The 17,762-nt window shown below is 47.5% G+C and overlaps 1 protein-coding gene across 2 annotated transcripts in view; it reads right to left on the reverse strand.

The window, feature by feature from the left end:
* Nucleotides 1-17,762, reverse strand: part of STEAP2 (STEAP2 metalloreductase) — a 224,168-nt gene that overhangs the window by 102,986 nt on the left and 103,420 nt on the right. For both annotated transcript variants that reach the window (XM_085631358.1, XM_085631359.1), the window contains exon 4: nt 16,714-16,878. In XM_085631358.1, the coding sequence (XP_085487484.1) occupies nt 16,714-16,878 (165 nt within the window). The remainder of the gene's footprint in view (nt 1-16,713; nt 16,879-17,762) is intronic.

A 17,762-nucleotide genomic window follows, 5' to 3' on the forward strand; every position in this document is an offset into this window, starting at 1 on the left:
CTTGACGCACATTAGAAGGATGTTTCAAGTCACAGAGGAGTTCTGTGACAATATAGAGGAATGAGACTAAAGACCTTGTCCTGTAGAGCAGGTACCTCCCACCTGTCTAATAGCAAGAACTACTTCTGGTTATTGAAAACTGTTGTGAGCTGCTGCCTAATATAGTGATACGATAAATGTACACAGAGGCCAAATAACTTAAAGAACGTGTATAAACCATTAATGGCACTGGAGCTTTAACGTAAAATATTTACATTTGGGGTTTCCAAGGAACAGTTTTGTCCCTTTGCTCTTGACCGTGAACGGGACAAAGAGAAATAGAGGAAGAGAGCGAGCGAGAAAGAATGGGAGAGGATAAAGGAGAGGAAGAAAAAGAAAGACAAAGTAATAAAAGAATCAGAAAGAGTGAAAGAAAAAAAGAAAGGAGGGAAAGAATAAAGAAAGAAAAATTAATAGCAAAAGGAGCAAAAATGAATGAGGAAGAAAAAAGAAACAGTGAAAGGAATGAATGAAAGGATAAAAAAGAAAGAACATAAGAAATTGAAAAAGAATGAAGGAAGACCATGACCGAGAAAGAAAAAGAACAAAAAAAGGAAGGACAATAGGGAAAGGAAAACGAGAGAAAGAAAAAGTAGAAACAAAAATAAGAAAGAAGCCAAGATTGAGAGACAAGCAGAAAAGAAGAGTGGAGTAAGAAATGAGAAAAAGAAAGGAAGAAAGTACAATAAGTAAACACAACAATAAAACGATGAAGAAAAATAGAGAAGGAAAGATGAAGACAGAAAACTGAAAGAAAAGAGGAAAGTGGGGACAGGAAGAAGTACAGAAAGAAAGACATTGGTTAAAGGAAAGGAAGTACAGAGGGAGAGAAATCAAGATCGAGGGGAGCAAGGAAAAATAGATGGAGAAAGGAGAAAGAAGGGAGAAAAAAGAAATACTAAAAAAAACAAAAGGAAATATTTATTGAGAGAAGGAAGGAAAAAGGGTGAATAAAATTAGAGGAAAACGAAAACCAGAAAAAGAGGAGATAAAGAATGGGGGGGGGGGAGAAGAATGAAAAAACAAAGAAGGGGGAAATGGAGGAAAGTAAGGAAAGACGATGTAGAAATGAGGAAGAAAAATGTTGAGAAAAAGTAAAATACAGACAAGAACAAAGAGCGAGAAACTAAAGAGCGGATAAGAAATAAAGAGGGGACAAAAGAAGTAGTGTAAAATGATCGAAAGTAAGAAAAAGGGCATAAAAGAAACTGAGGAAGGAGAGAGACATGAAAGCAAGGCAAAATTAAAGAGAAGGCAGGAGAGGCAAGAAAGAAAGGAAAAATGAAGGACACTTTTCAGAAGAGGCTAGGCTGCATTCACCTGCACTGTCGGCTTTCAAGACCTCGCAGAAACCGGCTCAGTGTTTTAAACAGCAGCTAACTTATGTGGGCAGCAGTCTAATCTCAAGCCTGCTGATAGGCATGTATCATCTGCGACCGGCTCAAAGACAGCCTGCCAGCTACTAGTAGCTCGTCATTCACCTGTTTGAGACACTTGCTTTAGCGGGTCATGGAAGTATGAGATGACTTGCAAAGAACAAGTTACTTACCTTCGGTAACGATATATCTGTAAGAAACATTAGTTAGTTAGATTCCTCACCTTAGAATATCCCCAGGTGTCAGGCTGGATCCGGAAAGATTTTTTCGTCAGCAATACCCTTGTGCGTCGCTAGGCGTTCTCTGCGGCTCCGCGTCCGTCGTCGTGAGTACTTAGACGCCGCCCTCGCGCGATGACTCCAGTTCTTGTACATAGCTTTACACGCCAGGAACGCAGAGCCATGCAAGAGACCGACACTGGTTCCAAGAATCTAGGGCCCTGAAAGGGATGACCTTAACCCAAGATATCAGTTCGCAGAACGGGGAGGATGGGTGGGGCGGTGAGGAATCTAACTAACTAATGTTTCTTACAGATATATGGTTACCGAAGGTAAGTAACTTGTTCATCTGAAAGAAACACGTTAGTTAGATTCCTCACCTTAGAATAGATACCGCAGCAATACCAACACCGGAGGTGGGTTTGCGAACCAAGATCACACTAGGAAGTCCTGGAGAACGGAACGGCCAAAGAAGCCGTCTCTCCGGACTTGGCTATCCAGGCAATAATGTTTGGCAAACGTGCGCAGCCCACGTTGCTGCCTGACAAATGTCCAGCAAGGGGACTCCCCGGCCCAGGGCAGTGGTCGCCGCTGTGGCCCGAGTGGAATGGGCCCTCAGCCCCACAGGAGGTTCCTTTTTAGCTAAGGAATAACAGGCCTTGATACACAAAACGACTCACCGAGAGATGGTTCGCTTGTGCACCCCGCCCGCCCCTTCTTAGCGCCCACGTAGCCAACAAAGAGTCGGTCGTCCACCCGGAACTGTTTGGTGCGGTCCAGATAGAAGGACAGCACCCGTTTTTGGGTCCAGACGGTGGAGCCTCTCTTCCTCTTTCGAGGGATGAGGAGGCGGAAAGAAGGTGGGCAGTGTAACAGACTGGCCGATGTGAAAGGCAGTTACCACCCTTGGGGAGAAAGGTAGGACGAGTCCTGAGAACAACTTTGTCCGGATGGACAGAAAGGAAAGGAGCCTCAGAAGATAGAGCCTGGAGCTCACTCACCCTTCTAGCAGAGGTGATGGCAACCGGGAAAGCAGTCTTAAGAGTCAGAAGACGAAGGGGACAATTATGAAGTGGCTCAAAGGGAGCGCACATCAGATAGGCTAACACTAGATTCAAATCCCACTGAGGCATTACGAAAGGGACAGGAGGAAACATGTGAGTAATGCCCTTAAAGAATCAAGAAACAACAGGGGATTTAAAAAGAGAAGGCTGATCAGGAAGCCGTAAGAAAGCAGAAATAGCCGAAATGTACCCCTTGAGGGTGCCCAGAGCAGAGCCCTGCTGGGCCAGGGAAAGAAGAAAGAGGAGAACCTCAGAAAGAGGGGCGGAAAGGGGATCCACAGCCTTTGCTGTGCACCATGCCATAAATTTGTTCCACCTGCAAGCGTATACCGATTTTGGGGAGTGACGCTTGGCTGCCAGAATAACATTACACACTACAGGAGGCAAGTCAAATGGCATCAACTGCCGCCGCTCAATCTCCACGCATGGAGGTGGAGGCTGGACAGGTTCGGGTGGAGGACCGTCCCCTGCTGCTGCGACAGAAGGTCCTCCTGAAGAGGCAGTCGAATCGGGGGATCGATCGATAGACTGAGTAGCTCGGGATACCAGTATCTTCGTGCCCAATCCGGAGCCACAAGGATGACATGGGCCCGGTCGCGCCTGATCTTCTTCAGCTCTCTGGGCAGAAGTGGTATAGGCGGAAAGGCGTACAACAGACCGCAACAATACTCGCGATGAAAAGCGTCTCCGAGCGAGTGCTGGCTTGGAAATTCCAACGCGCAGAACTGCTGACATTGCGCGATCTCTTCGGTGGCGAATAGATCTAACCAAGGCTCTCCCCACTGTCGAAAGAGGCCTTGCGCCATGTCTGAGTTCAGACGCCATTCGTGATCCATCATGCACCGGCGGCTGAGTTTGTCTGCCCTGGCGTTCAGAGAGCCCGCCAGGTGTTAAACCACCAGGGTGATGCCCTGATGTTCCAGCCATGTCCAGAGGCGCAGAGCCTCCTGACAAAGTGTCCACGACCCCACCCCGCCCTGTTTGTTGCAATACCACATGGCGGTGGTGTTGTGAACACCTGCACTACACTTCCCCGAACAGAGGGAAGGAATGCCTTCAGTGCAAGCCGGATCGCCCGCAGCTCCAATAGGTTGATATGGAGCCGGGACTCCGCCGGAGACCAGAGGCCTCTGATCTCCGCCTCTCACTACTGTGTGCTCCGGTTGGGGAAGGGAGAGGGATCTGCCACTGACCCAATCGCGGTCCGTGAGCCACCACTGCAACTGTCTTGCAGTGCCCTCTGAGATCAAGACATGGTCGGACAGGTTGCCCCAATGCTGGGCCCCCTGAAACTTCAGGTCCCATTGCAAAGCCCGCATCCGCCACCTGGCGTGATATACCAGCAGGATGCAGGAGGGCATCAGACCCAGAAGCCGCAGCACCAACCTGACCGAAACCCAGGATAAAGGCCGAAAGATCGGAATCAGAGCCTGAATATCCCGAACCCGCTGTTCCGGAGGATAGAGCCGGAACTGCGCCGAGTCCAGAACCGCTCCGATGAAGAGGAACTTCTGGGAGGGACTCAGATGCGACTTCGGCACATTGATGGAAAACCCCAGCAAATGCAGGAGGTCGGCCGTAGTCTGGAGGTGGGAGACGACTGCCTAGGGCGAGCCCGCGTTCAACAACCAGTCGTCGAGATAGGAGAAGACTGGAACCCCTAATCTGCGCAGGTGAGCTGCGACCACCGCCATCACTTTCGTGAACACCCGAGGGGCACTGGTGAGGCCGAAGGGGAGCACGGTAAACTCGTGGCCTACCGTGAACCGCAGGTAACACCGGTGGGCCAGCAGGACGGGGATGTGGAAATAAGTATCCTGTAAGTCCAAAGCTACGATCCAGTCTCCAGAGTCTAGGGCAGCCAGAACCTGAGCTAAGGTGAGCATCTTGAACTTCTCCTTCCGGAGGAAGGCGTTGACGGTCCTGAGGTCCAAGATAGGGCGTAAGTCCCCTTTGCCCTTCTTGGGAACCAGAAGGTAGTGGGAATAACAACCCTGACCTACTTCTGGGCCAGGAACGCGCTTGATGGCCCCCTTGGCCAAGAGGGCCGTAACTTCCTCCTGCAGAAGTTGCAAGTGATCCCCCGACATGCGGTGGTACTGCGGTGGCATGGCTGGAGGGGTCGCCTCGTAGGGGAGGGAGTAGCCCCTTCGGACGATTTGCAGCAACCACCTGTCCGATGTGATGGTACGCCAGTGGAGCAGGTGATGGCGAACTCTGCCTCCCACTGGTGTGGAATGGGCCTGAAAGCTCGGACTAGGAGGGCTTTGAGGCGGATGCTGCTGGGGCAGATGTGGACGGATCAGCCTGTTATCCCCCTGCTTCGCCTCGGCGGAATCCACGTCCGCGACCACGTTGAGGCTGGTTCTGCGGCCTGTGGCTAGACGGACGTGAGGGGGCACCCCTTCCTTGGCCACGAAAGGGGCGAAAAGCAGAAGTTTGAGGGTGCGGGGCCGAGAGGCCCAAGGACTTGGCCATAGCCCTGGAGTCCTTAAAGTGCTCCAGCGCACTATCCACTTTGTCGCCAAAAAGGCGACGGCCATCGAAGGGCATGTCCATGAGGGTGCTCTGGACATCCCCGGAGAAGTTTGGTGATCTCAGCCAGGCGTGGCGACGAATCGCCACCGTGGTCGCAATTGCCCTGCCTAGCGAGTCCGTTGTGTCCAGTCCACATCGGATTGAATACCGTGCCGCATCCCGCCCCTCGGCAAGAGCCTGGGAGAGCCGTGTCCGGGCCTCCTCCGGACACTGAGGCAGCACGTCCGCCACCATATCCCAGAAGGAGTGGGTGTAACGGTCCAAAAGGCACGCGGTGTTGATAGACCGCAACCCCAAACTAAGGGAGGAGAACAGCTTCTTCCCAAACTGTTCCAACCTTTTGGATTCCCGATCCGGGGGAGCGGACGGGAAGGCAGTCTGGGAGGTAGAGGCCTCGATAACCAGGCTCTTGGCCGTGGGGTGCACCGACAGAAAACTGGGGTCGCCAGGTGCAGGGCGGTGGCGCCGGACCACGTTCCGGTCCACAGGAGGGACTGTGGAGGGCTTGGACCAGGTGCCCATCAGAACGTCGGTCAGTGCTTCATTGAACTGCAGCAGAGGCTCCGAGGAGCTTACTGGCGGTTGAAGCACTTCAGTGAGGAGATTAGTCCTCACGGTCACAGCAGGGAGCTCCAGCCCAAGGGCTTCTGCCGCCTTGCGCAGCACCACAGAATATGTAGCACCCTCCTCCGTAGCCACGGAGGGAGAAGAGATGAAGCCAGTGTCAGGGGAGGTGTCAAGACCACTGGCATCCCCCAGTTCTTCTGCCCAGTCCTGAGATAACTGGTACTGCTGTGCCAGAGGGTCCTCAGACCCCTCCCAGTCGTCCCCGTCATCCAACTCCTGGTATACAGGTGGAATGATCGGAGCCGGGCGGAAGATGAACCTGTCATCCATCGGCGTCGCTCCGACGCCGGGCCCGGACCGGGACTAAAACTGGGGCCGGCGCCGTCCAAAGGCGGCGCCGGGGGAGGCACCGGAGGCGTCGGCGCCGGCGGAGGGGTCGTAAGGTCGACAGGGATCCAGGCCTGGATCCCGCTGGAGCCTGCGGCATCGGGACAGAAGTCGACGACGGCGCCGGACCCGCCGGCTTGCTAGGCCTCCCAGTCGAGCCTGTGGGGCCCGAAAGCACGCCGGCAGGCATCGACGGCGGAGCCAGACTCCTCATGGCCACGAGGAAGTCTCTGATCTCCGCCAGAGTCGCGTCAGACCCAGGGACCGCGCGGGTGGTGCCACCCGAACCCTCTGCCGAGTCGCGCGACCGGCGATGGGAGTCAGAAGAGCGATGTCGCCTCTTCGACTTCTTCTAACTGTGCATCGACTGTCGGAATGCGAAGACTTGGACCCCGACAAGCGGTGATGGCTGCGGCTCCGCGACCGGTCCCTCGACCTCCTCCTCGACCGGGACCGTGATCAGTGCAGAGCCGACTGCCGGATCTCGAGCAGCTTGCGGGACCGCTCCCGCCTAGCCTTCGAGGTCAAGGCCCGGCAGTCGAGGCACGACTCGGCATCATGGTCGGCCCCAAGGCAATAGACACCGGCGGTGGTGATCCGTGACCGACATCAGTCGGTGACAGGCGTCACACGGTTTGAATCCAGGCATCCCTACCGGCACCAGAGTCGGGGTTGACTGGAAATGGAACCAAAAGAGTTCAAAAAGTTTAGTCAAAAAGTGACTAAAAGGGTATACTCTTCCCGGATCGACGCTTACTGGCGCGGAAAAAAGAAGAACCGACGTCAGCGCGTGAGGGCGGCGTCTAAGTACTCTGATGACATCATCCCGGCGATCACGACGACGGACGCGGAGCCGCAGACGATGCCTAGCGACGCACAAGGGTATTGCTGAGGAAAAAATCTTTCCGGATCCAGGCTGACGCCTGGGGATATTCTAAGGTGAGGAGTCTAACTAACGTGTTTCTTTCAGATTCCCTTACATACATCAGAGGACTTTATATTCCGTATAAAGCATGGCCACACCATCACTCTTACTACAAACTGCTTAATTACTTTGTGTCTTGCTCCTTCATATGAAAGAGATAGTATTGTTGCAGACATGAAGTATAAAAGAGGAATCTACAGTGCAATTTTAAACTTGCTACAAAGCGGTTAGTAATTTGTTGCAAAAACGTATGAAAATAGTTTACTTTAAATCAGGTTAAAGAAATGTAAATCAGAATAAGCACGTAATATGCAGAGAGATTATTTCTTCTCTCTAATGAACTATGTCCAAAACCATGCAGGCACACATTTATCATTTATGCTAAGCAAGGATCACTTACATATCCTAATAACAAAAATCTAGTTTCTGTTGCTAACACTGCAGCTGTAATTCTACGTGACCCCGCCTTTCACTTTGGCTACTGCCTCTGCAGCAGGCATTATGACATCACAACTTAACTGTAAAAAGTTACTACACTTGAGCTGCTACATCATTTCCTTATTGCACACTACTACAGACATCAACTCAATTGTAGTAAGGAAATTAGTGACTGTTTTTTATACTGGGAATGCAGGCTTAAATTTATTATAAAAAGATAAAGCAAATTAGTACCACTAATATAAAACCAGATTAAGAAAATTTGAGACACCTCTTAATATCATAGCGCTCAGGAGAACGCTTGTTGAAGGAGAAAAGCACCACTTATCAAAATTAAATAAATAACAGATAACACAAACTCATGTTTTGCAGCTTTATATGAAAACTATATTAAGAATTTCCTCTCAGGGCAAGTCAAGTGTCTTACAGTCACAATATCAACTAAAACTAGCAGGACGCCTGGTGATGCCTTTGGTTGGTGAAAACCCTCCACAGGCTATGATTGCCAAACGCCTTGTCTGCATGTTGCTGTGTAGTGTTATATTATGAGCCACAAGACTCCCCTTAGTTGGGACTTACTTCTCTGCTATTGTATTTGTGATCAACATTACTGCAGCTGTGGCTTTATCTTTCAAACTGGAACAGCTAGGCTGCAACAAAAACATTCTAATGTAGTTCAATCATGACTAACATGTCACAACATGTAGGTAATGGCCATGTAAATGCTGCTTTGAGCTTCACAGTTCCACTTTATCTGTGCCTGGGTACTGTAGATAATTGGGAGGCATTTGATCTATTCACCAGGTCCCAACAGGAGCATCATGAATTGAGAAGAAAACTGAAGATCCGCCTCGTAAGTAAGATTCTGAAGTGGCTCTGCAAGAGTTATTTTTCTGAATCATTAGTCTCCAAACACCATTTTAACAGAGAATGTGCTCACTATAAAAACACATCTTACTATTAGATCTGGGAAACTGTGCCCACAGTAGGACCACAGGAGCAGATTAATACAAAAAAACCTTTGGGTGACAAGCACACTACCAAGATTGTCTGTTTTTTCTCAGTAACACAGTACAGTAGGTTGGTCATTAACACCTGAAATGTTAACAAACGCATGACTTTAGAAAGGCAATGTCAGTGACCAGCACCCACACTCAGGGGCAGCCTGTTTTTATGGGCAATGGGGATACCACCTTCCATTTTCTAAAGCATAATCATTGTGTAGTATCTTCATGTTATGTTTATAGTGTTCCCCTTTACCTTGTTCCAAGCTGCTCAGCCAGAGTGAGTGTTTTGTGTGGAATGTTGGTGTGATTTACATGAGTGGAATGCTTGGGTGCCTGGTGTGAGTGTAGATAGTTGGAATGTGGGCTGAGCAGCTAGCAGACTGCTCCTGGTGGGGCTGTCACTATGGATGTTAGGAACACAAAAAATATCTTAAAGACATTTATCGGCTACGTCTGCTGTGTCACTTATAAGCGTGGAACTTGCTTATTACATTTGGGGACGATTTGGAAACTTATTCACACACTACAAGTAGCCTAAAGGAATTTAAATATGACATGCCATGGGGTGTGGGTATCATGACAAGAAACAATTTCCCACTGGTGATTAGCTCCACATGGATGAATGATAGAGGCAGATATGTTGGTGTATCTGGGATGTGAAAGGGCCGGCTCATTACCTTTATGTCTGTCTATGTTTCCCCAGGTTTACAGGGCACAACATTCGGTGACCTAGGTGCAACCCTACTCACCATTCCGGACGGGCTTTTGGACAGGTATCCCCCTCGAAAAGTGAGACCATCGGCCCGTTGGTTGCCAGATTTCCTTGAAGCGATGGGACTGGTCGATGGCTGGAGGGTATATCATCCGGACCAAATACAGCACACCTTTCACTCAGGGGTGCACAACAGTCTCTCCCGTTTAGACTACTGTCTCGTACCAGCTGCACAAGCCACATATCGGTACAAAAGGGGGTGGTGATGGACGGAGCATCAGAACCAATCAAACACTCACACCCAGTCAACAGATCTGGGTTTGATCCATCACCGTTCTTTAGCCCACTCTGCCACCCCAGTTCAGACATGGCCATATGCAAATTAGTCTGACCCTGTGCCTCATGGGAACAGTCCAGCCCTAACTGCCAAGCCATGCCTTCCCTGGACAAGAAACAAGCTTCCTAGGACCGGTTTCTGGCATTTCAGCCTTCTTCAGCCAGGCTTGCTTGAATCCAGTGGCAAAGTGAGCAAGGGACTCACGTCTGAGCATACCCTGCTAACTTATGGCGAACAAAGCGGTACAAAAGGGGGTGGTGATGGACGGAGCATCAGAACCAATCAAACACTCACACCCAGTCAACAGATCTGGGTTTGATCCATTACCGTTCTTTAGCCCACTCTGCCACCCCAGTTCAGACATGGCCATATGCAAATCAGTCTGACCCTGTGCCTCATGGGAACAGTCCAGCCCGAACTGCCAAGCCATGCCTTCACTGGACCTGAAACAAGCTTCCTAGGACCGGTTTCTGGCATTTCAGCCTTCTTCAGCCAGACTTGCTTGAATCCACTTTGCCACTGGAGAAGCTATATCTGCTGAGTCTGAAACAACACGACTATAAAGCACTAGTTTCAGACAGGGCCAAGGCCCTGAGTAGAGAGCAGCAGGGTAGGCTTTATGATTTGGGAGATAAGGCCGGGAAGCTCATACCGTGGCTGGACAAAAGGGAATGGGCGAGTCGGCTGGTCCCGGAGCTCAAAGTACAGGAAGGTGTCTCAATTACGGAACCGCAGGACATAGTAGACAGGTTTGCTGACCATTTCCATTCAGTCTATACAGCAGTAGCCTCCCACACAGAAGCGGACTCTCAGGAGCTACTGCGTGATATTAAACTCCCCTGTGTCTCCCTTAAAGATTGAAACTATATGGATAGCCCTCTTACAACTGATGAGATTGCACAAGCGATCCGTTCCCTAAATGTCGGGAAAGCTTTGGGTCCAAATGGACTCCCCATTGAGCTCTACAAGCTGAGGCCAGATAAACTAGCCCCCTATTTAAAATCAGACTGCGCCTTATACCGGCCCATCGCTCTTTTGAACCCAGAACCCAAGATTTTGGTCAAGCTTTTAGCTACCCGATAGGTGAAAGTGATCAGCGGCTTAGTGCACCCAGATCAATCCGGGTTTATGCCCCATAGAAATACAGCCCTAAACCTACGCAGATAGACAGAGCCCATACCCTACGAGAGCCAGCTGTGATTGTGTCATTAGACACGACCATGGCCTTTGATACCATCGAAGGGCCCTACCTCTGGGCAGTTTTGGTGAAACTGGGATTTGGACCGGAGTACATTCAGTGGGCACATCTTTTATATTCTGAACCACTGGCTCAAGTGGAGGTAAACAACAAAGTATCAGCCCGATTTTTACTCAGCCGAGGAACCTGTCAGGGTTGCCCGCTGTCCCCCCTTCTTTTCTCCCTGGCCTTGGAACCACTTGCCACTTGGATACGTTGGGATCAAATGATAAGGGGTCTGCGATGGTCCCCCGGGTGAGAGGACCGCATATTCTTGTACGCAGATGACATATTACTTTACTTGGCCTCCCCTAAGAAATCTCTTACAGTAGTGCTGGACATTCTTACAGTCTTCGGTTGATTCTCTGGACTTTCCATCAATTGGGGATAAATCCTTATTATTTGTATTGAGGGGGGAACCCTCCCCTCCCATCCCGGAACTGCCCCATACAAATCAATTCGGTTGGATTCAAGTATTGGGGGATTTTTGTCTCACTGGACCCCTCAGTCCGCTATGCCCAAAATCTCCTTTCCCCTCTTCGTAGACTTAAAACCGATATCACTAGCTGGAAGACTCCCCCTATTTCACTCTTGGGCAGAGTTACTCTATTTAAAATGATGGCGCTTCCACGATTTTTATATGCCCTGCAAAACACCTTCGATTCAGTTCCAGCAAGTTATTTTAAGGAGGTTGAGGGCCTGTAGAGGGACCTATTATGGGACGGCAAAGCTCGAATCGCTTTGAGCAGATTAACACTAAACTGGTATGATGGGGGAATCAGCCTCCCAGATATCAAGACGTATTATTGGGCTTCCCAGCTGGCAGCCATTAACCATGGCACGTATGGTCGTGTGGACGACCCCGGATACGCCATGGACAGATGGCTCCTTCTGGGTGGCACTTATGGTAGGGCGTTGTACTCCCGACCTAAACGATTCAAACTAACAAGCCCCACGAAGCACTCAGTTCAAATTTGGCAGGACGCCACTAACTCTCTTGGTTGGAGACATAAATTAACATTGGCCACCCCTCTTTGGGATTCAGAGAAACTGGGAGACCTTTGGAAAACGAAGGGCTTAGACAAGTGAGACCTTATTGGGATCTCAGCCATTAAAGATATGTGGGGAAAGGGGGGGGCTCAAGTCCTTCAGCACGCTTCAGAGTGAATATGAATTGGCAGACACAGAAATTTTTTGTTATATTCTGGTCCTACACTCGCTCCAATCTTCATTGCCCGGGGGAGTCAAACGCCCGGAGGCTTCTTCCCTGGAGGACAGAATCCTAGACGGTCACCTCCCTGAAAAAACAATATCATTAATATACAAAAAGCTAATTAACCACATGACAAATCCTCTCCTGATACTGCGAGATAAGTGGGCACATGATGGGTTAGAGCTGGACGATGAGGATTGGCAAGCAGCAGTGTCCTTCCCTAGAGTGGTAGCTATCCCGGCACGCTTGCGATTGGTTCAACTTAAGATTCTACATAGGAATTAAATAACGGGACCCAGGTTAGTACACATGGGATGGTCTGATACAGGGGAATGCAAAAGGCGGTGCAGCCTTACCGGAACGTTTATGCACACTATCTGGGAATGCACACATATCAGCTCTTATTGGCGCCAAGTGTACGACACGATCAATGAGGTGTTACATGTCTCCCTCTGTCCTGAGGCGAGACGATGCCTCCTAAACGCCTGGGAGCCCACTGACCTAAACACTTCTCAGACGCAATGGGCCACTCTAGGGTTCATGCTGGCAAAAAGAAACATCGCTCAACTTTGGGGGGCAGCACATCCACCCACATTAGGAGCCCGGGAAAGAAACCTCGATTGGTGCATGTTCAGAGAAAAGACAGTGTATTTGGCAAGGGGTGCCCTAAAAAGTGGCCCCGTGTCTGGAGCCCATGGAATATCTATAGAGGAGAGATCTGTACACCACCTCAAAATGTAGAACATGATGACCCTATTTCTCCGTGATGTTCCTTTCCTATGTACAGTCTGTATGTCCATCCATTCATGCGTATTGTGAAGTGTCGATTACCTGGTCTTCTGTAATGTGCCATTCACCGATGTTTGTTTAATAAAAAGATTTGTTAGAAAAAAAAATATATGACATGCCATGGATGTTTTCAAGTTGGATGGAAGCTTAAGAAACTACAAGCGCAGAGAGCAAATGGAACATGTAGTGGTTCACCAATGACCACAGTGTCAGCGCAAGTACATTTCATGGAGGAAATGGTACAAAAGAGACAGAGGAAATGTGGAGACAGATGGAAAAAGATCCACAAGAAACTAATGAAATAGAGCATCAAGAAACAAGTGAAACTGGAGCAACGCGCCTTGCAGTCCAACCAGGGTCCCTCACATTGGACAGCCACAGCCCACGCATGTGGTGCTCTGGTGCACGTACTTACATCTGCTGAAAATGTGTGCTTTAAAGACAAGCTTTACCGTGAACTCCTACTAGATTGAGGGTTATTGCCCTATAAGCTTCATTGAATACAACTTGGAATTGTAATGGAGTCTGTCATTAGCATGTTTTCTATCTTCAGTGTGGAGTTAAATGTTCATCTTTAATGAAGTGCTTTCCCTGCACAAGCATCTAGTTTTAGGACATTGATTTTCAAACTGCACAGTCTATAGCGCATGCATCGGAATGGTTTTTGCTGCACGCTATGCCATCAGCTCGTAGTCTTTCAGTGCATGGTTTCGTGAATAATGCAGCTGACGCTATATGGCATGTTTGTTTATGCCATCTGCTGGGGCAGCTCTTGCCATTGCCATTTTGTATTTCCTTCAGGCAGCACTAAACACGTTATCTAAGCGATGCCCAAGCTACTTGCTACATTGTGGAGCGGCGCGCAGAGGGATTTGGCACCAGTGGACGAAAGAGGTTATCAGTGTTGTCATTTAAGAGAATTGTAGTGGGCTTATTTTTGTTTTATGCTCTACACTACAATTTGTTGCACTCTATGGGCCCGGTAAAACCGTTACGCTAAGGTTTAAATTTCTCACCTTAGTTATGGAGTCGAGCGTGGCTCCTGACAGATCTTCGGTGACGTATTTGGCAGTACGCAGCTTGTTGCTGCTTTGGGACGTATCCCGTCTTGGAGGTAACGGGAACCATCTGGCACAACGTTTTGTGCGTGCCGCCATTTTGGGTTTCTAGGCAACCCTAGCTTTTTTCCTCAAGCTCCATTTCATCAGGAGGTCTTGGCGATCTTCTAGTTAACGCTTTTCAAGTTAAGCACAACGTTCCGTTCTCGCTTAAATTTCTTTGTGGATGTCGTTACACTTTGGCTGGTGAGTTAGAGTATTTTATTTTAATGTTATATTTCTATTTAACTCATGGAGGACACTGGATTTCGCCTTCAGTTCGATTTGGGTCTTCTTTGGTGACTTGAACCCTGTTAAATCTACAGTCATCTTATAATTCAAAGTTTTGGCACTTACAATGAACCAGCAGTTCTGCATGAAATTGGGACATTGTTCAAGACTATATTGTGAGTATTCTGCAAAGATTACAACGATGTTACTGAGGAGAGGAGCCAGTATTCTGTGCAGCGTTGTTCTTTTTTGACATTTGATTTGTGGTGTTGCTTCTACCCAACGACATGCTGTATTGTTGCAAGGAGCCCATTTTGGTTGTATTTTTGCTGTCATTGCACATAGTGAAGGTTGTTTCAAACTTCGTCCTGTGTCACAACTTTGCTGTGACAGTTGCACCTTTGACATGGTCTTCTTGTTGTTGTTCTATAAAGCTAACAATATTTCTATTTTCAGGTGCATGTTTCTATAATATGCTTAGTATGTTTTACTTAAAAGTGATATTTATTTGTTTAGTGATACGTTTTAAGTGTATGCCAGCTTTTTGATGCTTCTCTGTTTCAACTCTCTAGTTTGTCTGGCATTGCATCTTTGCTAAACCCATTTTTACATATGTTTTGTGGGTGTATCTTCTCCTTACTGGAGGGTGGCATTTTGTTATTTGATGTGTTTTGGGATTGTTTTTCACAAACTTTGTAGTCACATTGTGCTTCACATTTTGTTGTTGTAGTAGGTTTTAGTCCCATCTACGTAGGTTGTAAGGGGTGTTAGTCCCACGTACACAGTTTGTAAGGGGTGTTAGTCCCATCTACAGTTCGCATTATGGGTTGGAGTCCCATTCTTTTGGCATGTTTTCTTGGTTGTGTTCCTTACATAGGAATACCTACATGGGTTTGGTCCACCCATAGTAAGTAAGTATGTACATGAGTGCAGTCCACCCATAGTTATTGTTGCAATAGTGAGAAGTAAGTACATGGGTGCGGTTCACCCATAGTGTCTGTTTCAAATTTAAGTTGTACGTACATGGGTTTTGTCCACCCATAGTGTTCAAGTTCTGGGGGTGTGTCACGCCAATGTGTCTCGTCATTGTGTAGAGTTCTCGTAGACTTTCTACTGTGTTTCTCTGCACACTGTTTCACATGTATTGTCAAGTGGTGGTTTCTCACTATTTGTCAGTGAGCTAAACGTTCTTTGCTCTTTATGTGTGTGTTTCTTTTTTTATTAAAGAAGGAGGATGGTGATAGTTTGTGTATATCTTTTCACTCTTCTTTCTTCCTTTGTGTAGTTTGTGTTCCCTCTCGAGGTGTGGTTTTTACCATCTACCCCAGGGTTTTAGACTATTGATTTCATTTGTATATTTTGTGCATAGTGGTCTTTCATTTTAGAATGGTTTAATTAATTTTCAATTTTAAAGGGAGAAGATAATGTAGTATCTTCATGTTACGTTTATAGTGTTCCCTTTACCTTGTTCCTAGCTGCTCAGCCAGTGTGAGTGTTCTGTGTGGAATGTTGGTGTGACTGACATGAGTGGGATGCTTGGGTGCCTGGTGTGAGTGAAGACAGTTTGTTACTATGGATGTTAAGAACTCAATAAATATCTAAAGACATTTATCGGCTACGTCTGCTGTGTCACCTATAGGCGTAGAACTTGCTTATTACACATTGTCTGTAAGGTGGAGCAAAGACCGTCAGGTGGGGCAAAAACGGCCACATTTTTTTTTTGCATAGGCACCTAGCAGTCTAAACCAATCTATGCCAGGCAAAAGATTGCACATCAATGAGGACAGAGACCTAATCAGTCTGGCGAATCCCTGTCAGGTCTTCCCCCTAATGACGCGAGGAAGCGTCACCAATATAGTGTGCCCTTGCGCATCAGGTTTAATCCCGGAAGTGCCCAGAGCGGACTATCAATGACGCCTCGTCACGGAGTGTGGTGTAGTCAGCAACCTTTACTGACCCAACCTCACTCTTTGAGGAGTTAGGGGAGGCTTTCTCTCTTTGGCGGATCCATGGCCAGGTTAGCCAATGAGGGGAGGTGGCAGGATCTTATGGTTCTCCATTCCCTCCCCAAAGCGTCCAACTCCTTCCAGTGCTTTCCACACCTCCCCAAGCCTCCCAGTGGTCCTGCTGTCACTGCAGCGGCCTGGTAAGAGCTTTTTCTTTTAAATGTTTGGATGCATGTAAATAGGTCTTTCGCCACGTGTGGATGGGTGTGTGCTTGTGAATGGTGGGTCTGAGTATGCGTTCTCGTAAATGGATAGGTGCGAGTGTGCTTGAGGATGGGTGGGTGCGAATATGTGTGTTGTGCTTGTGAGTGAATGCCTGGAATTAAGTGTGCGTGTGTGCCCTCCCTACTATTGGTAGGAATTATGAGCAGATGCTGCTCCAACTCTGATCCAGCACTACTGACTGCAGTTTATAGTAAAGCCCTTTATGTAATCAGGACCCATAATCTTTAAAAGCATACATACAGTGCAACATGCACACAACAATATTTTGACAAACACAAAAAAAGAGTATTATTTGTTTGAAATATACCTGAATAAAACTGAATTCCCTCCAGTTTAAGGCACTGCTCACGGAAGGAATGGAGGTTACTGCTAGCAGAGAAAGCAACCCAAGGCTCATGATTCCAAAGGAAATATACATTTCAATTCTCCATACTTCTTCTTCATTCCAGGAATTTTCAACGTTTGCATGAACCTAGTGAGGAGAAAGCCACATAAAGAAACGATATTAAAGACTATACATGTAGTACATCTAAAGCAAAATTTCAAAAGCACGCTTTCAGCATAAAACTTTTGGGACCCCTTGTTCAAAGTTTTTTTGTGACAAATATCAAATTAACAGATTTGTATAACTTGGGTTATTTTACTGTTCTTTCTTCCAATACTGCTATTACACCTATAATGAGATTATGTATCGGCCTCAGTCAAAACTTGAACAGAATAAAATGCCTCGTTTGGTTCCAAGGAAAATAAATAAAAACACGGAAAATATGCACAATTCTGTGCCAAGCAAGCATGCCTGGAAGATGCGTAACTCCAGCAAAATAAAACTCGGAAGCTAGGTTTAAAAAATAAGATTCTTAACATGCCATAATACAGATTGTAGCAGCCGAGAACATTACATATTTTCAAAGCAGAATAACATAACACAATACGTTACACTTGTTTGTAAACATGGCAGATGTTACAGTACTGCGGTGATCGAATTATATTCACAGTGTTAGTGTGCAGTAGGTAGTAATACATTGATCAATATATTGATTATATGCTTATGATGAAAAAGCTCTTGAACTAGAACATCATGAATTGTTTGCAGGCTATTGTAGTGATATGTTCTGACAGATCTGTTATTGTGGCCACACATATATAAAGAGCAGAACAGACTGACTTTTTTCACACCTAGGTTTCCACAGAACTTCTGTTATATCTTTTGCAACAAACAGCATATTTGATGTTAGCGGGAATAAACATTAATTGTGTCCAGTAGTCGTTCCTGTACATTTCAGCAAAAAAATGAATTCACTTGACAAACCGCCACAACACTGGTAAAAAATATCCTAAAATAGACAAATCCCATTT

Source organism: Triturus cristatus, chromosome 10 (assembly GCF_964204655.1).
Source record: "Triturus cristatus chromosome 10, aTriCri1.1, whole genome shotgun sequence".
In the NCBI taxonomy this organism is placed as follows: Eukaryota; Metazoa; Chordata; class Amphibia; order Caudata; family Salamandridae; genus Triturus; species Triturus cristatus.